The 19,752-nt window shown below is 46.2% G+C and overlaps 1 protein-coding gene across 1 annotated transcript; it reads left to right on the forward strand.

Moving 5' to 3' along the window:
- The first annotated feature begins 2,308 nt into the window (after nt 1-2,308).
- C1S (complement C1s) lies at nt 2,309-12,722 on the forward strand. Its single transcript, XM_005570001.4, has 12 exons — nt 2,309-2,463; nt 3,359-3,524; nt 4,098-4,305; nt 4,519-4,696; nt 5,918-6,043; nt 6,785-6,984; nt 7,517-7,670; nt 8,218-8,333; nt 8,744-8,822; nt 9,346-9,474; nt 10,151-10,225; nt 11,536-12,722. The coding sequence occupies exons 2-12, from the start codon at nt 3,520-3,522 to the stop codon at nt 12,330-12,332; spliced, it is 2,067 nt and encodes a 688-aa protein (XP_005570058.3). The 5' UTR covers nt 2,309-2,463; nt 3,359-3,519; the 3' UTR covers nt 12,333-12,722.
- The last annotated feature ends 7,030 nt before the right edge of the window (nt 12,723-19,752 follow it).

Genomic DNA, 19,752 nt, shown 5'->3' on the forward strand with positions numbered 1-19,752 from the left:
AGTCTTTTGAGATGTTTTTCAGACTTTTGCATTCTGAAATGATTCATGACTCAACTAGTCCTGTGGCCCCCACCTAGAGGTGAGCTTAGTGCACAAGGTCTGTTTTCTCCACTCGTATCATTTTATCTGCAATGAATCAGTAGCACCCATTTTCTGCTCCTACTGCCCACCAAAATATCCATAAGAACCCTAGCCTGTGAGTTCTTGGGGAAACTGATCTGATTAATAAACTGCCATCCTTTCACTTGGCTAGCTCTGTGTTGTTAAACTCTTTCTCTACTGCAATACCACGGTCTCAGTGAACTGGTTTTCTCTACGCAGCAGGCAGGAAGAACTCTTCAGGCGATTACAAATTAGCCTGCTCCAGAGCTGCTGGGGGTGGGGGTGACACCTTCTTGTGCCTGCGTCTTCTTTCTTGGGAGGTCGGCTCTGTTCCCCAGACTGATATGATGGGGAGCTCCTCAAATACGGCCAAGCGGTTTGAATGCGGGGCAGCCAGGGGAGCCACAGATGGTTGCATGCACATCTGTGGTCTGCATGACGCTGCTAGACATGGTGGACAATACCAAGATGAATCAGAGCCAGCACCTGCCTTCCGAGACCTTATGGGCTCATGATTCTCTTCCTTTTAACATGTATATTTATTAGGTACCATAGTGTACAAAGCTTGTTTGCTCGAATTATTTCATTAGGTCCACCTGATAGTCATGTAGGGTGGGCAGGACTGATATGATTTGTTTTATAGTTGAAGAAACTAGGTCTGTCAATAGTGAGCCAGGTTAAAAAAAAAAAAAAAAAGAAATCAGGAAGTTAGGTGATGAGCCTAAGGCCTTACCTCTGGTGAGGAGCAGAGCTAGGACATGAGCCTGTGTTTTGGCTCCTGGCCCAGTGCTGAGCCAACTAAAGGGGCATAAAGGGGAGCTGAGATCAGGGAAGGCTCTGTGGAGTGGCACTGCCCCTCATTCCCTTGTCTGCAATTCTAAAATCCAAAGGCGCCGGGCGCAGTGGCTCACGCCTGTAATCCCAGCACTTTGGGAGGCCGAGGCGGGCGGATCACGAGGTCAGGAGATCGAGACCATCCTGGCTAAAGCGGTGAAACCCCGTCTCTACTAAAAAAATACAAAAAAACTAGCTGGGCGAGGTGGCGGGCGCCTGTAGTCCCAGCTACTTGGGAGGCTGAGGCAGGAGAATGGCGTGAACCCGGGAGGCGGAGCTTGCAGTGAGCCGAGATCCTGCCACTGCACTCCAGCCTGGGCGACAGAGTGAGATTCCATCTCAAAAAAAAAAAAAAAAAAAAAAAAAAAAATCCAAAGGACTCTGAAAACAAAGTCTCTCTCTCTCTCTTTTTTTTTTTTTTTGTAATGGGATCTCATTCTGTTGCCCAGGCTGGAGTACAATGGTGCCCTCTGCAGCCTCGACCTCCCTGACACAAGTGATCCTCGTGCCTCAGCCTCCAGAGTAGCTGGGACTACAGGTGTGTGTCACAACACCTGGCTATTGTTTTTTGTTTGTTTGTTTCCAAGTTTGGGACTAAAACTCAATTTGGCCGCAAAACCTGACCCGAACTGATGGAATTTGTCATCTTTAGTTATCCACTTGCCATCAGATCAATCTGTTTAGCTGCAGAAATCTTAATGTTTGTTAATAGGGGGTTATCCTGGTCCATAAAGGGAGGGAGAGGGGGAGATATTACCTAATACTGGGTCCATGGACTACATAGCCTTAAAAAAATCTATAAAATTTCAAAACACAGCTGGCTCCAAGGGTTATAGATAAGGGACTCTGGATTGGATCTGAAAAGGGGTTCAGTTGGAGGGTAGAATTTTGATGTTTGGAAGGGATGTGGAGGGATGTTATGAAGAGGAAGCCTCACGCCATACCACCTTGGGTCTTGGTGTAAGTCATTATCAACCATTACATTTGCTTTAAAGCAGAGATGACTTGCATTTCTGATAACTGCTTTCCCTTAATTCATGATTCACACACATTTGGAGGGCTGGGCTTTCTGGGTTTGGTTTTTTCCCCTGGTACCAATCCCCGCCTTTTCCCACAAATCACCTGACTTCCCCGAAAACTCAGAAACACGCCCTTTGGCTGAAAAATAGCATTAAGCAATCGGTGAAATTCCCCATTCCTCCTTTCCCGCTTGGAGCCCTGGATAGAGGCCTCTCAGGCCTGGGAGGAGGATGCTATCCTTGTTTCAAAAGCAGAGGGAGCTCCAAGATCATGGCTGAGTTACTCTTTCCCTATGTCATGGTCTCCCAGCCCCCTCTGTTTAGATCAGGGAATTTCAGACATGCACACTCTTAGGAACAGAACCTGGACAGGGAGGCTGACCGGAGGTTCCTGCAGAGGGAGCGTCAAGGCCCTGTGCCGCTGTCCCCGGGGGCCGGAGGGGTTGCCCAGCATGCCCACTGGCAGGAGACAGGGGACTGACCCACTTGCTCCTACCAGCTTCTGAAGGTAAAATCCTTACAAACGACGAGCAGAGCTTTGATGCAGGAAGAAAGAAAGGCAGAGAACTTCACGTAGGAGGGCTTGGGGCAGTGATAGAGGGCTCACAAAGGCAGCATAAAGAAAAAAGCAGAATATAGGCAACCTATTTCTCTTAGGCTCACCCCATCCACCCCTACTTCACCCCCTTACCTACCACTGTTTTCAGGGTTAAAGCAATTTTAGCAAGACTTTACTAGGAACTGTGGGGAGATAGCTTATATTTTCAGTAAGTTGGCAGGGGAGTGGGGGTGGCAGCAGGGACAAACCCCAAAGAAACTCTGGAAAACGAATGTAGGAAGTGTTTATGTTCCTTGTCATTTGGCTGTCCCTTTTCTCCTTCCTCACGCAACCCTGTCTCAGTGGGGCAGCACTTCCTTCCCAGACTGCTTGTTCCAAGGCCCCTGACTTCCCCTAGTGAAAGAAGCTCCTGCGTCCATCCGTGGGCGTTGGGAGCATCAACGGAGATGCACGCAATGATAAACAGCAGACAGGGCTGCTTGAGGAGATAAGGAGATCATGGTTAAAGAAGAGGGGCTGTCCTAGATGGATGGTCATGATGCGCGAAGACTGCTGAAAACCCGAGTGGAAATGGGAGCATTGTTCTTGAGGGCAGGAGAGAGACTGATACCGTCGGGGTGGGGCTGGTGGAGGACAACAGAGGAAGAAGAAAACTGGGAGAAAGTACTCGATCCCTTTGGAGAAAAATTAGGAGAAAGTCCAGAGAAGCAAGGAGAAAGGATACAATTTAGTTATAGTCTAGAAAGTTAGTTGAAGTTGAACTAAGGAGGGTGTGAGGGGCCCGGTGCCATGTGGCGATGTTGGTGATATGGCTCTGTTTAACCTGTGTGTTATCCCTTTGAAGGTGACACTGAGCCCCAGGTGACGCCACACCACCAAAGAAGGTGCCTGTGTTTGTCAGACAAATACAGCCAGGCCTGCCACCCCTTAGGCTCCAAAGTGCCGAGGTCCAGAAAGCCAGGACCAAGAGACAGGCAGCTCACCAGGGCGGACGAATCGCCAGAGATGTGGTAAGTCATCAAGGGTCTCCAGAGGTTACACAGACTCTATTCCCTTCATCTTCTCAAGAAAAGTGCTCATGGGCCAGGCATGATGGCTCACACCTATAATCCCAGCACTTTAGGAGACTGAGGCAGGAGCATTGCTTGAGCCCAGGACTTTGAGACCAGCCTGGGCAACATAAGGAGACCCTGTCTCTATTTAAAAAAAAAAAAAAAAAAAAATGAGCCCAGTGTGGTGGGTGTCATCTGTGGTCCCAGCTACTCAAAAGGCTGAGGTAGTAAAATCACTTGAGCGCAGGAGGTCAAGGCTGCAGTGAGCTGAGATCGCACCACTGCACTCCAGCCTGGGCGACAGAGTGAGACCCTGTCTGAAAAGAAAAAAAAAAAAGGGGGGCTCTTATCTGAAGCCTGGGTTTTGGTTTGACCTGGGACTTTTCTTTATTCCGACCTAAGATTCTCCCCCATGGCCGACCGACTGACTACCTCTATCTTCTTCCCGCTTCTGCCTCTGACAAATAGCGCTTTCTGTCCTAGGCTACTAGTGCCTGGGTCACCCGCCAATCTATGCCTCTTTTTTTTCAGGTGCATTATCCTGTTTTGCCTTTTGGCATGGGTTTATGCTGAGCCTACCATGTATGGGGAGATCCTGTCCCCTAACTATCCTCAGGCATACCCCAGTGAGGTAGAGAAATCTTGGGACATAGAAGTTCCTGAAGGGTATGGGATTCACCTCTACTTCACCCATCTGGACATAGAGCTGTCAGAGAACTGTGCGTATGACTCAGTGCAGGTATGTTATAAGCACAAAAAGAATAGAGAGAGAAGACCAGGGCTGAGGTAGTGGAATAAGGATGTGGGAGGGAGAGCCACCTGTACTCACAGTGAACTGAAGTCAAGTCCTAGGGGCATAAATGTTCTACTCTCTCTGTCCCTTCTCTTACCTCCATACCAAAATATTACCCTTTCCTAGCTTTTTTATTGTTGCTGTTGACTCTTCTCTTAGATAATGTCAGGAGACACTGAAGAAGGGAGGCTCTGTGGACAGAGGACCAGTAACAATCCCCACTCTCCAATTGTGGAAGAGTTCCAAGTCCCATACAACAAACTCCAGGTGATCTTTAAGTCAGACTTTTCCAATGAAGAGCGTTTTACGGGGTTTGCTGCATACTATGTCGCCACAGGTAAGGCTCACCCTTCTGCATGTGCCTTATTGACCCAGCTAAAAGATTAGAAGTGAGAAATCCACTGAGCAACACGTTAAATGAGGATTCTGTTTGTAATTAATACAAAAAGTGTTGACTTGGCCTGGGTCCCTCCATAAATCACTTTTATGAAATTCAAATGCATGATCACATCTTAGTGGTGACGATGATAATGGTAATAACACATATTACATAATACACAGTAATTTATTGAGAGCCACTGTAAACTGGGTATGTGCCGGGGATTTTTCCTATTTTAACACAATCATCACTTTCACCCTTCAAGGTAGGTATTATTCGCTCCATATAAAGATGAAGAAAATAAGGACTAGGAAAGTTAATAACTTGCCAAGAATCACACGAGGAATGTGTAGTATTTAAACCCATTCAATATATGGCATTCAAACCTTCAAATTCTGGGTACTTCTGTATCTCTCTCCAGGTTAAAATGAAGCTAGGACATCTCATAAAGCCAAACTATTGTTTAGATTTGATAGAAGGACCAACATCATATAAAGCAATGAATGTACTGATTCCTCCCTGCAGAAGGCATCATCATGATGTTTACCTTGCAGAGCGTCATCCCTGGAGCTGAAACGCTCTGTACATGAGAAAAGTCAAGGACCTCTGACATTAAGAGCTCCCTAGGCCAGGCGTGGTGGCTCATGCCTGTAATCCCAGCACTTTGGGAGGCTGAGGCGGGTGGATTACTGGAGGCCAAGAGTTAAAGACCAGCCTCGCCAACATGGTGAAATCCTGTATCTATTAAAAATACAAAATATTAACCAGGTTTGTGGTGCGTGCTTGTGTTCCCAGCTCCTCAGGAGGTGGAGGCATGAGACTTGCTTGAACCTGGGAGGTGGAGGTTGCAGTGAGCCGAGATCGCACCACTGCACTCCAGCCTGGGTGAGAGAGTGAGGCTATGTCACATACACACACACACACACACACACACACACACACACACACACACACACGCACACACGAGCTCCCTTATAGCTGTGTAGTGGTAGGGTTCAACTCTGGAACCATATGTCAGGGGAGTAATATAGAATAATACCGGCCTGACATGCGATCCCTTGAGGGATCTTTAAGCAACAGGCCTTTCCTACTTTTTCTTACCCTTATGGTTTTAGGTTTAACCTCATTCTGCCTTCTTGGTGTTTGTTCTTGACCTCAGCCTCTCTCTACTCTTTGTAGACATAAATGAATGCACAGATTTTGTAGATGCCCCTTGTAGCCACTTCTGCAACAATTTCATTGGTGGTTACTTCTGCTCCTGCCCCCCGGAATATTTCCTCCATGATGACATGAAGAATTGTGGAGGTGAGCTTGGTGTTAAGAGGGTTGCATGTTCCCTGGGATTTGGAATGGCTGAGGCCCTAGAAAGGGCTTTGTCCACCCTTCCAACTTCTGTTAGGCCCAGCCTTCATTTGGCATTTATTCCTTTTTTATTTTAAAATTTACTTATTTGTTTGTTTGTTTATTTATTTATTTATTTATTTATTATTTTTAAGAATTTCAGTAGTTTTGGGGGTACTGGTGATTCTTGGTTACATGGATGAGTTCTTTAGTGGTCAATTCTGAGATTTTATTGTACCTGTTACCCGAGCAGTGTACACTACACCCAATGTGCAGTTTTCTCGCCCCCGTTTCAACCTCCCCCACACTGAGTCCACAGAGTCCATTATATCACTCAGTATTGGCATCTATTCTTAGTTACTCATAAGCTGAGATGAAGCCACAAGAAGGGAGGAAGATAAGACTACAGGGTAAAGTTAGTTAATTGGAGAAAAGAGATAGATGTCTGTAAAGAGTCTACTGGGGGCTGTTCATAACCAGGAAAGGCTCCATCCTAAGCAAAGTGATGGAAACCTAATAGGACTTGGGTGTTCCTGCTGATATCTACTGCATGTGTAATTGCTGCATCCCTCCAGTTAGGGCGGGGATCTCAGGTTAGTTTGAATGGAGAACTGTCAGTTTCTGAGAGAAGGAATCATAGAATAGTGCAGGAATTCCTTTGCTTGACGCCGTATTTGATTCTCCCTTTCACTTTTTCTCTCTTAGTTAATTGCAGTGGGGATGTATTCACTGCACTGATTGGGGAGATTGCAAGTCCCAATTATCCCAAACCATATCCAGAGAACTCAAGGTGTGAATACCAGATCCGGCTGGAGAAAGGGTTCCAAGTGGTGGTGACTGTGCGGAGAGAAGATTTTGATGTGGAACCAGCTGACTCAGAGGGAAACTGCCTTGACAGTTTAGTTGTGCGTGACGGTTGATTAATACCCCCACCCTCAACTTACACAAAGAGATCTCTCCCTGAAGACAAAGAAAAATTTTTTTTGAGACAGGGTCTTGCTCTATTGCTCAAGCTGGAGTGCAGTGGTGCAAGCACGGCTCACTGTAGCCTTGACCTCTTGGACTCAAGCAAGCCTCCCACCTCAGCCTCCTGAGTAGCTAGGCCCACAGGCATGAGCCACCATACCCAGCTAATATTTTTATTGTTATTTATTTATTTATTTATTTACAGAGATGGGGTTTTGCTATGTTGCTCAGGTTGGCCTGAAACTCCCGACCTCAAGCAATGCTCCCACCTCGGCCTCACAAAGTGCTGGGATTATAGGTGTGAGCCACTGCACTCAGCCTAAAGATAAAATTATCTTTTCTCCTGACCCTTATTTTCCTTCTTCTTATTTTATGTGACATTCAATGCCTCTCTTATTTTTATCTCCCATCTTCCAATTTTACCTCTTTCCTTTAGTTCTTTCCCTCTTCTGATTTCATCATTTCGTTCAGTTTGTTGCAGGAGATCAGCAATTTGGTCCTTACTGCGGTCGTGGATTCCCTGGGCCACTAAATATTGAAACCAAGAGTAATGCTCTTGATATCATCTTCCAAACGGATCTAACAGGGCAAAACAAGGGCTGGAAACTTCGCTACCATGGAGATCGTGAGTAACCTAGAAGACCCTCTTTGGTTGGTGATACCAAAGTCCCCAAACAATGTGGGATCAAAGCAGGTAGATGATCCAGGCACAATGGAAGTACCTGTGATCTCAGCTACTAGGGGAGGCTGAGGTAGGAGGATCCCTTGATCCCAGGAAGTAGGAGTCTGAGTCCACTCTGGGCAACAGAGCAAAACCTTGTCTCTAAAACAAAACAAAAACAAAGCAACAATAATTTAAAAAACAGATAGATTGTTGTTCTGATAGTATCCTGAGATTCTTCACTTCCTCAGGAAAATCTAAACCAGTCAATGGTTGCTAGGAATGCCTCAACCTCTAGTAATCCTTTAACTAGACCTGAGAGTGCAGACAGCTTGGGGGTGGTTAGTTGGTAATGCCATATGATTTTAGACATCTGCTGTATTGGAATGTTAAGCATCAGGAATGAGGACAACTGGATGATTTTAGAAAGTGTGAGAATGATGTAAATAGAATGAGAGTCTTCAACTATTTAGTAACGTTTTTTTCTTGCCCCAACTTCTGTTCTTTCAAGCAATGCCCTGTCCTAAAGAAGAAACTCCCACTTCTGTTTGGGAGCCTGCAAAGGCAAAATATGTGTTTAAAGATGTGGTGCGGATAACCTGTCTGGATGGGTTTGAAGTTGTGGAGGTAAAGTACCATCTTGGCTTCTCCCCAATCCCTGACCCCAGTTCAGGATGAGCAGACTGAAATTGTCCAGTTGTTTACCAACGTAAGTGTGTGATCAAGGTATAACGCCTTTCCCATAAACACGACAGCTTAAGATCTGTAGTTCTCCCTTGTGAGTCATGGAGCTCCCTGGCCAGCTTGGCATTCTCTCTCTGCCTTCAGTCTTCTTGGGGAAGGGGAGTTGACACGTTGGGGCAGAGCTGTCTGTCAGCCTCATCTCCTGGGTGCTTTGGGTCAGTCTGCTAAGACGTTCCCAAGCTTCTTGTGGTGAGGACTCCTCATTGATCCAAGGCCAGAGATCAATTCCAGTTTTGATTTTGGTTTCCCATATTTCTCTTCAGAAATAAGTGGTGATGTTTGTTATTCTCCAGGGACGTGTTGGTGCAACATCTTTCCATTCGACTTGTCAAAGCAATGGAAAGTGGAGTAATTCCAAACTGAAATGTCAACGTACGTGTCTCTTCAAAGTGGAAGTCTTTCTTTTTCTCTCAGAGAGAATGGAAAGATCAGCACATCCAAATTCAGATGCATGGTTTCCTCTTAGGCATGGAGGGAGTGGGTTGGGTTTTTGAAGGGAAGCCAGTCATGGAGGCTTTTCTAGTCCAGCCCCGAATCTGTTCCCAGGCCAACTAGATCGGCAAGTTTCTTTCCAAGAAAGGGGCTATGGGATAGGTCGAGTTAATAGTCCCATGTGGGTGCATTTGTGGCTTCCACTGGGCCTTTACCAATCGCTGAGAACCAGGCTCTTCACTACGGCTTTCACGGGGCCATCTGAGTTGGCATCTCAGTGGGCCAGAGACCTGAGAATTGCCAGTTGGGGAGGATGGCCACAGAGAGGCTGGTGTGGGGAGGTTCATCCCAGGTGTGCCTGTGGATATGGGGTGGGAAAGCAGTGAGGATGAAACTGGCCCCATGACTCCTCCTTGGAGGAAGTGGCTGTCCTGACCATCGCTCTCCTTCCTTCGTCTGGTAGCTGTGGACTGTGGCATTCCTGAATCCATTGAGAATGGTAAATTTGAAGACCCAGAGAGTACTTTGTTTGGTTCTGTCACCCGCTACACTTGTGAGGAGCCCTATTACTACATGGAAAATGGAGGAAATGGTAGGTTTCTTCTACTGGAGAAGAGAGAGAGTGAGAAGGTGTTGGAGGGTGAATAGCATAATCTGTCTGTGCCGGAGAGAGTTTGGAGACAAATGAAGGCGATAGGACAGACAGTGTTCATCCCCTTGGCTTCATCCAAAGATACAGTTTTCATATGGAGCAGGGCACGCGCAGGGCAGCACCAGTCACAGGGAATCATAGAGGTCACCAGCTCAGCTTCACAGCTGCTGCAGGAATTCCCCTACAACATCCATTTCATGGGATTACCCACCTTTGGACCAGTTATTTCATGTAAAACCCACAGGAGCAATGCCTCCCGCTTCAAGACAGCAAGCTACACTGACTGGCTTTCTTGATGTAGAGGCTTTGGTCGTGCTAGATGAAGGGCTGGATGAGACACTATACATTCTCTGCATTGCTTTGTATTTATTTTCCCAGTTTCTCAATGCCTTCTTTCCTTCTGCTTTGGAGATGTTCCCTTTGTCTCCCCTGGCGGGCTAGAGGCCTGAGGGATTGTTTGGAGGAAGATATTTTTTTTCTGGCTGATTTAATCTGATTTACTACTTGAATCCCAGAGGAGCTGAGGCTCTGAAGGGATGGGGCGGGCTGTGGGGGAATGGAAGAGGGAGGGAAGATGCGGTAGTGAGTGTGGCCTGTGTTCTCTGTGCTATTCCAGGGCAGTATCACTGTGCTAGTAATGGGAGCTGGGTGAATGAGGCGCTGAGCCCAGAGCTGCCGAAATGCGTTCCAGGTAAGGAGGGCCGAGGCTTGGGGAGAGATGATAGGCATGGGTGAATGGGAGTCACCTTCTGAAAGCAGCTGTAACCCTCTTGGGAAAGGACTGAACAGTGGCCTGCCAGAGTCCAGCTCAGTGAGGTGGCAGTAGCACTGTGCCGTGGGCTGTCGGGGCTGTGGGGAACCTCCTCAGCTACACTGAAGCCAGGCCGACTGCAAGGAAATATAAGCGTCAGCCAGCGACAGTTGGTGTCTGGTAATGTAGCTGCAACAAGAAGATACAGAACTGCTAAAAACAGGGCCTGAAAACTGAGAGTGAGTAATCAACATTCGGAAACAAGACTAGTTAAATAACCTAGTTATTATATTAAAAGTTTATATGGCAGCAAAATATCAAGGAATTCAAGTAACGAGGAAGATCAAAGTTGGGTAGCAGAAGGCTGGGGCAAATCCAGTAGGATGAAGACCATCCTGGTTGTTACTGAGAACGAAAGACCAAGTTTATTTGTTGTGTTTATTATCTCATTCATGTCCTTGTAACAGCCCCGTGAGCTAGGTGTCATTAGTCTTATTTGACCAGTCAATGGGTGGGTGCAAGTTTGCAGAGTTAGCAAGTTGTGAAGGCCGGCTTTGAGCCCAGGTTTGTCTAAGTCCAAAGCCTGTTGTGCTCAACTTGGAGTCCCTCCAGGCTGTCTAGCAAGGGATTTAGGTAAGCAGCTTCACTTGAATTCAGTTATTAGTATAACTGAATGGTAATGGCACCAGTCACTGGGAGTGACAGGTCGAGGCCAAAGAAGGATCCCCTCTCTACTTCCTAGGCTGACCTGTGGTTTACTAGGAGGGACTCAGGTGCAACTAGAACTCCAGTAAAGAAGGCGATTAAAGTTTGATCTGGGCATCTGAAGAAGGCAGAAAGCTTCCCTCCTCCACCATCTGTGTGAGAAAAGGGTTTCCAGCACTGGCTCTTGTTTGGGCGCTGGCCTCACATGCCGAGTTGGGAGGTGCAAGGGGGACCCCTGCCTCCAGAGGGGCTGTGAGTCACACTGTGGATAGCGTGAGGCACCAGTGCATCTGGACTCAGTGATTCACACACTGCCTCTGGTTAACTGAGCTCTGCCATGAGCCTGCTATGACATCGGCAAAGCGGGGTGTTTAGGTAAGACCAGGGTGGGTCAGGTATTGAGCTTGTTGACCAAATAGGATTGACCATTTTGTACTAGAGAACCCTGCAACCTAGCAGGTAAAATTCTTTGAGTGGTTGGAGGATTTGCAGGAAGCCAGTATCATTTCTTGCTCCTTCCCCGTGTTCTTTTTATTCCTTCCTAGTCTGTGGAGTCCCCAGAGAACCTTTTGAAGGAAAACAGAGGATAATTGGCGGATCCGATGCAGATATTAAAAACTTCCCCTGGCAAGTCTTCTTTGACAACCCATGGGCTGGTGGAGCGCTCATTGATGAGTACTGGGTGCTGACGGCAGCTCATGTTGTGGAGGGAAACCAGGAGCCAACAATGTATGTTGGGTCCACCTCAGTGCAGACCTCACGGCTGGCAAAATCCAAGATGCTGACTTCTGAGCGTGTGTTTATTCATCCGGGATGGAAGCTGCTGGAAGTCCCAGAAGCACGAACAAATTTTGATAATGACATTGCACTGGTGCAGCTGAAAGACCCAGTGAAAATGGGACCCACCGTCGCCCCCATCTGCCTACCAGGCACCTCTTCTGACTACAACCTCATGGATGGGGACCTGGGACTGATCGCAGGCTGGGGCCGAACAGAGAAGAGAGATCGCGCTCTTCGCCTCAAAGCGGCAATGTTACCTGTAGCTCCTTTAAGAAAGTGTAGAGAAGTGAAAGTGGAAAACCCCAAAGCAGATGCAGGGGCCTATGTTTTCACTCCTAACATGATCTGTGCTGGAGGAGAGAAGGGCATGGATAGCTGTAAAGGGGACAGTGGTGGGGCCTTTGCTGTACAGGATCCCAATGACAAGACCAAATTCTATGTAGCTGGCCTGGTGTCCTGGGGGCCCCAGTGTGGGACCTATGGGCTCTACACACGGGTACAGAACTATGTTGACTGGATAAAGAAGACTATGCAGGAAAATAGCACCCCCAGTAAGGATTAATCCGGATACATCCCACCAGCCTCTCCAAGGGGTGTGACCAATGCATTGCCTTCTGTTCCTTATGATATTCTCATTATTTCATCATGACTAAAGGAAGACACGAGTGAATGATTTAAATAGAACTTGATTGTTGAGATGCCTGGCTGGAAGTAGAGAGGTAGAGTTTGATCATAGAATTGTGCTGGTCATACATTTTTAGTCTAACTCCTTGGGGTCCTTTCCCTTGAGTACCTATTGTAGATAACACTATGGGTGGGGCACTCCTATCTTGCACTATTCCACAGGGATACCTTAATTCTTTGTTTCTTTCTTTACCTGTTCAAAATTCCATTTACTTGATCATTCTCAGTATCCACTGTCTATATAGAATAAAGTATGTTTATAAGCAAATTTTGGCTGACTTACCTCATTCCACACCAAATCTTCAGAATTATAGAAGGGGAGTGGGATGAGAAGGGTGTTATGTCACTGAAATTGGGCATCTAGTAATTTATATTTAATTTAATTGTCATGAAAACAGAGAATTCAGGTTTTCTTCTCTCTTCCAACTGAGATTTACTGAATATTGTGGATTAGTACGAAGATCGCCAGTGTTAGGCATCATATTCTGCTTTTGAAACTCATTAATATTTACCTGAAAAAAAAAAAAAAAGAAACTCATTAAATCCCATCGGGTGCATGGCTCACACCTGTGATCCCAACACTTTGGGAGGCTGGGGTGGGAGGATCACTTGAGCCCAGGAGTTCAAGACCAGGGTGAGCAACACAGGGAGACCTTGTCTCTACAAAAATAAAAAGTAAAAATTAGCTAGGCATGGTGGTGCATGCCTTAGTCCCAGCTGCTCAGGAGGCTGAGGTGGGAAGATCGCTTGAGCCCAGGTCAAGGCTGCAGTGAGCTGTGATCATGCCACTGTACTCCAGCCTGGGCAACCAGAATAAGACACTGTCTCGAACAAAACAAAACAGAAAACTCCCAACTTATTCAGAAGTCCATGTACAATAGTTTGAGTTGGCTGTTTAAGATCTTCTTTAAGTATAATGTTTTTCAATATGTCAACTGAAAGTTAATTTTCCTTTAATACTCACTTGTATCATGCAATATTATGACAACAAAAAAGAAAAACTATAGAAATTGAGCATGCTCTTGTCTGCTTTCCTGGTGGTTTTGATCAATTTGTGACAATGTTTTCATTAGATTGAACTCTGTACCAAGATGACATAGCAGAAAATCTCGGTGAGGATGGACTCCTAAACTCTCCCTTCTATTTTCTTTCTTTTTTTTTTTTTGAGACGGAGTCTTGCTCTGTCGCCCAGGCTGAAGTGCAGTGGCCGGATCTCAGCTCACTGCAAGCTCCGCCTCCCGGGTTCATGCCATTCTCCTGCCTCAGCCTCCCGAGTAGCTGGGACTACAGGCGCCCGTCACCTCGCCCAGCTAGTTTTTTGTATTTTTTAGTAGAGATGGGGTTTCACCATGTTAGCCAGGATGGTCTCGATCTCCTGACCTTGTGATCCACCCGTCTCGGCCTCCCAAAGTGCTGGGATTACAGGCTTGAGCCACCGCGCCCGGCCTCTCCCTTCTATTTTCTAGGGGAAGGAAAAGAAAATATTCCTCCTCCCAAAGAATGATTACTGATGAGAAATGACTACAGAATAGAGACTTAGCATTTTACAAACTGAGGACAGGAGAACTCTCTCAGGATGGCAGTTGCCCTAACAGGGTGTCTTAGGAAAGCAGAGGTCTGAGAAGAGCTGAGGGGGGGACTCTGACCTGTTCGATGTGACACGTGGCTTTCAGGAGGGCAGTTTTTACCAGAAGCCAAAAAACGGTTTGTTTGGGCCCATCAAGAATGGACTTTGATATTCCATAGACCAAGAGGGCTAAATTCAAAAGCTGACCTTAGACCAGAGGGTAAACACGATGTGGTAACCAGAGGAACTCTAATTGAAGGGCCTGAAGAATTGAAGGGAATTACAACAGGAAGCCTCTGGGAGGATTATATCGTCAACCAAGCAGCATAAAGTCACTGTGTCACCCCTGAACTGTATGCATCGTAGCCGCCTCCTCACACTTCCTGTCATTGCAGGGGCAATGGAATTGACAGTGTGGCCTGGGCGAGAGTGTTTCGGTGAGAGGAGGATTCTTCTAGAGATAAAAAGGCATTGGAGAAATATTAAGATTTAGAAACATGATCTGTGATAGAGATATTTTTCTTATTTTTTTATACTTGGGGTAACAGCAAAACATTAACCTGGAATCTGACAAGTAACAGAAAAGGAAGTTCCTCCCTCTCAGAGAATCACCAGTCTATTTGGGTTCTGCCCTTGCCGATGGGCTGAGGTATTGGTAAAGAATTTCCCTCTTTGCTGCCGCCTTGTACAGCGTGACGGGTATGGGTTTTGCATCATTGACTGTGCTGCAAGGTCATTTCTCTTGGTGAGTGGCAGGGAGAAGAGTTAAATGAATCATCATCAGAGGCTCAGGGAGATGATCTAAATGAATCATCATCAGAGACTTCAGAGCTGGGAAGAGCTCGTCACCAGGTCCTAGAGGGGCTACAAAGTCATTCATTGTGTTTAAAGGGTATCCATCATAGTACCTTACAAGTTAGTTGGGAACGTATGTCTGCTTCTTCTGAAACTCAGGAAAACAGTGTTTTTTTTTTTTTTTTTTTTTTTTTGGTGGTGCAACAGAGATTTACTCTTGTTGCCCAGGCTGGAGTGCAATGGTGTGATCTCGGCTCACCGCATCCTCCGCCTCTCAGGTTCAAGCGATTCTCCTGCCTCAGCCTCCCAAGTAGCTGGGATTACAGGCATGTGCCACCACGCCCAGCTAATTTTGTATTTTTAGTAGAGACGGGGTTTCACCGTGTTGGCCAGGCTGATCTCGAACTCCTGACCTCAGATGATCCGCCTGCCTTGGCCTCCCAAAGTGCTGGGATTATAGGTGTGAGCCACCGCTCCCAGAGAAAATAGTTAGCTTTTTAAAGAAGGTGAATTGTCATTTTTCTTTGGTCAGAAGAAAATGGACTGGTGGGTCAGCAGCTCATGCCAGGGAGGAAAGACAATGTCCAGTGGTCAAGAGGACTTGAAGCAAAGGAACTTACTTGAAACTGGACCAGCCCAGAAAGGGCTAGAAGGGATCCTGGGACTCTAAAATTTCCTTTACGGTGACTGCTAGAATCAGAAACATACACTGTGGAAATGTAACTTTTTTCCTGCATATTGGTTATTATTTTAAAAATTGAAAATATGAAGCTGGGTGTGGTGACTCACGCCTGTAATCTCAGCACTTTGGGAGACCAAGATGGGTGGATCACCTGAGGTCAGGAGTTCAAGACCAGCCTAACACACATGGTGAAACCCTGTCTACTAAAAATACAAAAATTAGCCAGGTGTGGCAACATGTGCCTGTAATCCCAGTTACTCGGGAGGCTGAGGCAGGAAAATCGCTTGAACCTGGGATTGCAGTGAGCCAAGATGGCACCACTGCACTCCAGCCTGGGCAACAGAGTGAGATTCCATCTCAGACAGACAGACAGACACACACACACACACACACGACACAACTTTATTTAATCTTGATCAAATCCACAAACTCTGCCATGGTTATTAAAATAATGATTTAACAAAACTCCTTTTCTTTTGACATATTCACAAGAAGTTGCAAAGTTAGTACAGAGAGGTGCTGTTTCTCCTAATGGCTACGTCTTAGGTAACTACAGTACAATATCTAAACCAGGAAACTTATGCTGGTACAATGTGCACGGGTAGTTGTGTGTTATTTTACTACATTGGAGAGTCATGTAAGCACCTCTGCAGTCAAGATATGAAACAATTCCATCACTACAAAGATTCCCTTCTTTCCAAATTTTTGTAGTCCACCCTTTTCTTTTTAATTTTCTCTTACGATCGTAAAAAGACACATTGGAAAGATCCAGCTTCTCTCAGTTGTCCTAAGAGGAAATTGATTTTGGGTATGTCCATCCTTGAACCAGAGACTGGACATATTGAGGGACATGAAGTTGTGGTAACAAGAACCACAATGGGGGAACCCCCCAAAGCAAACCTACAGGGAAAGTCTCTGAATGGAAGCATCTGTTTGTTTTTTTTTTTTTTGAGACGGAGTCTGGCTCTGTCGCCCAGGCTGGAGTGCAGTGGCCGGATTTCAGCTCACTGCAAGCTCCGCCTCCCGGGCTTACGCCATTCTCCTGCCTCAGCCTTCGGAGTAGCTGGGACTGCAGGAGCCCGCCACGTCGCCGGCTAGTTTTTTTGGTATTTTTTTTAGTAGAGACGGGGTTTCAACGTGTTAGCCAGGATGGTCTCGATCTCCTGACCTCGTGATCCACCCATCTCGGCCTCCCAAAGTGCTGGGATTACAGGCTTGAGCCACCGCGCCCGGCCCTTGGGAGCATCTGTTTTTAAAAAATCTCTCTTCCTCTACAAGGCACTACAAAGGACGCAAAAGACCTGCAGCTGCCAGGAAGGAGCTCATTCTGATTGTAACCATTGCATTCTGCCTCATCTCCAAATGGGCTGTTTGCATTGTGTATCTATCTCCCTTTAGGTTTAATGTGGAAACAAATTATTTCTTTTGTCTTCATTGCTTAAGGACTGAGTGTGAAATATTTTTGGTATAATATGCTCAGGTTTTTCTGGGTATCTGCCTATTCATGGATAAAATGAAAATGTTTCTTGATCTCTCTTAGACAGAAAGCAAGAAGAACTTAAGGTTTTTAACAGAAAAAATAAAAGAGGATGGCTAGAATTCTCTTTTATTCACAGAAATAGAGCCAGGCGTGGTGGCTCACACCTGTAATCCCAGCACTTTGGGAGGCCGAGGCGGGCAGATCACGAGGTCAGGAGATCGAGACCATCCTGGCTAACACGGTGAAACCCCGTCTCTACTAAAAGTACAAAATTAGCCAGGCGTCATGGCGGCACCTGTAGTTTCAGCTATTCAGCAAGCTGAGGCAGGATTATCGTTTGAACCTGGGAGGCGGAGGTTGCAGTGAGCCTAGATCAGGCCACTGCACTCCAGCCTGGGTGACAGAGCTAGACTCCATCTCAAAAACAAACAAACAAAAATGACAGAAATAAAAATTCACGGAATAAAAATGCACGGAAGCAGGGATGAAAGCAAAAAAAGCACCTGAGCACTAGTTGGGGGAGAAGTCAGGACAGCAGAGAAGCCTGGGGCCACTGCAGGTGAGTGCTGTGAAACCTGAGCAGAACTGAAGAAGACCCCAAGGGAGAATTTGATCTGCTCACAGGGACAAGCAGAGGCCGGTTGCGTGGGGCAGGGCTGAACCCAAAAGGCTTGACAGAGACTCCCTGAGGAGAGATTTTGGAAAACATTGACCACCTAGGTTGGACCTAGATGAACTTTACTGTCAGGTCTCTGAGCCCAGGCTAAGCCATCATATCCCCTGTGACCTGCACGTGTACATCCAGATGGCCTGAAGCAACTAAATATCCACAGGAGAAGTGAAAAGAGGCTTAACTGATGACATTCCACCACTGTGATTTGTTTCTGCCCCGCTCTAACTGATCGATGTACTTTGTAATCTCTCCCCACCCGTAAGAAGTTTCTTTGTAATTCTCCCCACCCTTGAGAATGTACTTTGCGAGATCCACCCCCTGCCCACAAAACATTGCTCCTAATTCCATCGCCTATCCCAAAACCTATAAGAACTAATGATAATCCCACCACTCTTTGCTGACTCTCTTTTTGGACTCAGCCCGCCTGCACCCAGGTGAAATAAACAGCCTTGTTGCTCCCACAAAGCCTGTTTGGTGGTCTCTTTACACAGTCACGTGAGACATTTACCTGCTCTGTCACATAATTGTGGTACAATTTATGTAGAATTTTTTTCCAGCAATTTATGAAGTTGTCTGAGTTTGCCTTAAGTGGCCCGAAGCCTTTCAGGTCTCTTTACCCGGTCCTTGGTGGCTTGCCCTCCTTTTGGTGTCCTGTGCTGTCCTCACTGCCATCATCTATCCTCTGAAAATATGACTTTTTTCCTGCATGTCTGTTACAACAATTTTCCTTCCCTCTCTTCCCTTCCCCTTCCTCCCTTCCTTCTTCCCTCCCTCCCTCTCTCTCTCTTTTCTTCTTCTTTCTTTCTTTCTTTTTCTTTCTTTCTCTCTCTTTCTTTCTTTATTTCTTTCTCTTTCTTTCTTTCTTCCCTTTCTTTTCTTTTTTCTTTCCTTCTTTCCTTTTTCTTTCTTTCCTTCCTTCCTTTCTCCTTCCTTCCTTCCTTCCTTTCTTTCTTTCTTTCTTTCTTTCTTTCTTTCTTTCTTTCTTTCTTTCTTTCTTTCTTTCTTTCTTTCTCCTTCCTTCCTTCCTTCCTTCCTTCCTTCCTTCCTTCCCTCCCTCCCTCCCTCCCTCCCTCTCTCTCTCCTTCCTTCCTTCCTTCCTTCCTTCCTTCCTTCCTTCCTTCCTTCCTTCCTTCTTTCTTTCTTTCTTTCTTTCTTTCTTTCTTTCTTTCTTTCCTTCTTTCCTTCTTTCCTTCTTTCCTTCTTTCCTTCTTTCCTTCTTTCTTTCTTTCTTTCTTTCTTTCTTTCTTTCTTTCTTTCTTTCTTTCTTTCTTTCTTTCTTTCTTTCTTTCTTTCTTTCTTTCTTTCTTTCTTTTCTCACTCTGTTGTCCAGGCTGGAGTACAGTGGTATAATGACAGCTCACTGCCACCCCAAACTCCTGGACTCAAGGGGTCCTCACACCTCAGCCTCCCGAGACCCCGAGACTGCAGGCATGCACCACCACACCTGGCTACTTTTTAATTTGTTTGTAGAGACAGGGTCTTGCTATGTTGCCCAGGCTGGTCTTGAACTCTTGGCCTCAAGCAATCCTCTCTACTTGGCCTCCCAAAGTGCTGGGATTGTAGGGATGCGCCACCACATCTGGCTCTTCTTTGGTTTCAATATGCTCACTTGACATAATAAAACCCTGCCTCCTCTATGCCTGAACTGGTATGGCTGCTAGTGGCTGGGGGAAAACACACAAGCTCTCACAACTGTCTCAAAAAAGGTGAGAGTGTCTCACAAAAGAACAACTGTCTCCCTTTTAATTGTTGGCCATGAGTCTCAAATGAACCCTTCATGCTCCCAGGCAATCAAAATTCCCTAATCCATTCTCAATCCCACTGTCCCAGAGGACTATTTCATTTCTTCTCTCTTCTCACACCCCTGAAATTCTCCGTCCTCATTCTCAGCTGATGACCTTATTTTCTACCTCACCAAGACACATGAAGCCTAGAAGAAAGCTTTTACCACCACTACATCTACTGGAATACTGGCATCTGTTCCCTTACACTCAGCTGGCCTGTGTGTTAACTTACCCATTGGTGACTTATCCATGCTTCCAACTCGATTCCATCTCTACCCACCCCCACCCACCATCACCATTTCCCTCCCTATTGTGTA

This window comes from Macaca fascicularis, chromosome 11 (genome assembly GCF_037993035.2).
Source record: "Macaca fascicularis isolate 582-1 chromosome 11, T2T-MFA8v1.1".
Lineage (NCBI taxonomy): Eukaryota > Metazoa > Chordata > Mammalia > Primates > Cercopithecidae > Macaca > Macaca fascicularis.

Excerpts from the sequence above, each read along its gene's own strand:
- C1S (XM_005570001.4), top strand. Across the intron at positions 6,044-6,784 it reads TGACATGAAGAATTGTGGAG|TTAATTGCAGTGGGGATGTA; the intron begins GTGAGCTTGGTG and ends TTTCTCTCTTAG. Across the intron at positions 8,823-9,345 it reads TTCCAAACTGAAATGTCAAC|CTGTGGACTGTGGCATTCCT; the intron begins GTACGTGTCTCT and ends TTCGTCTGGTAG.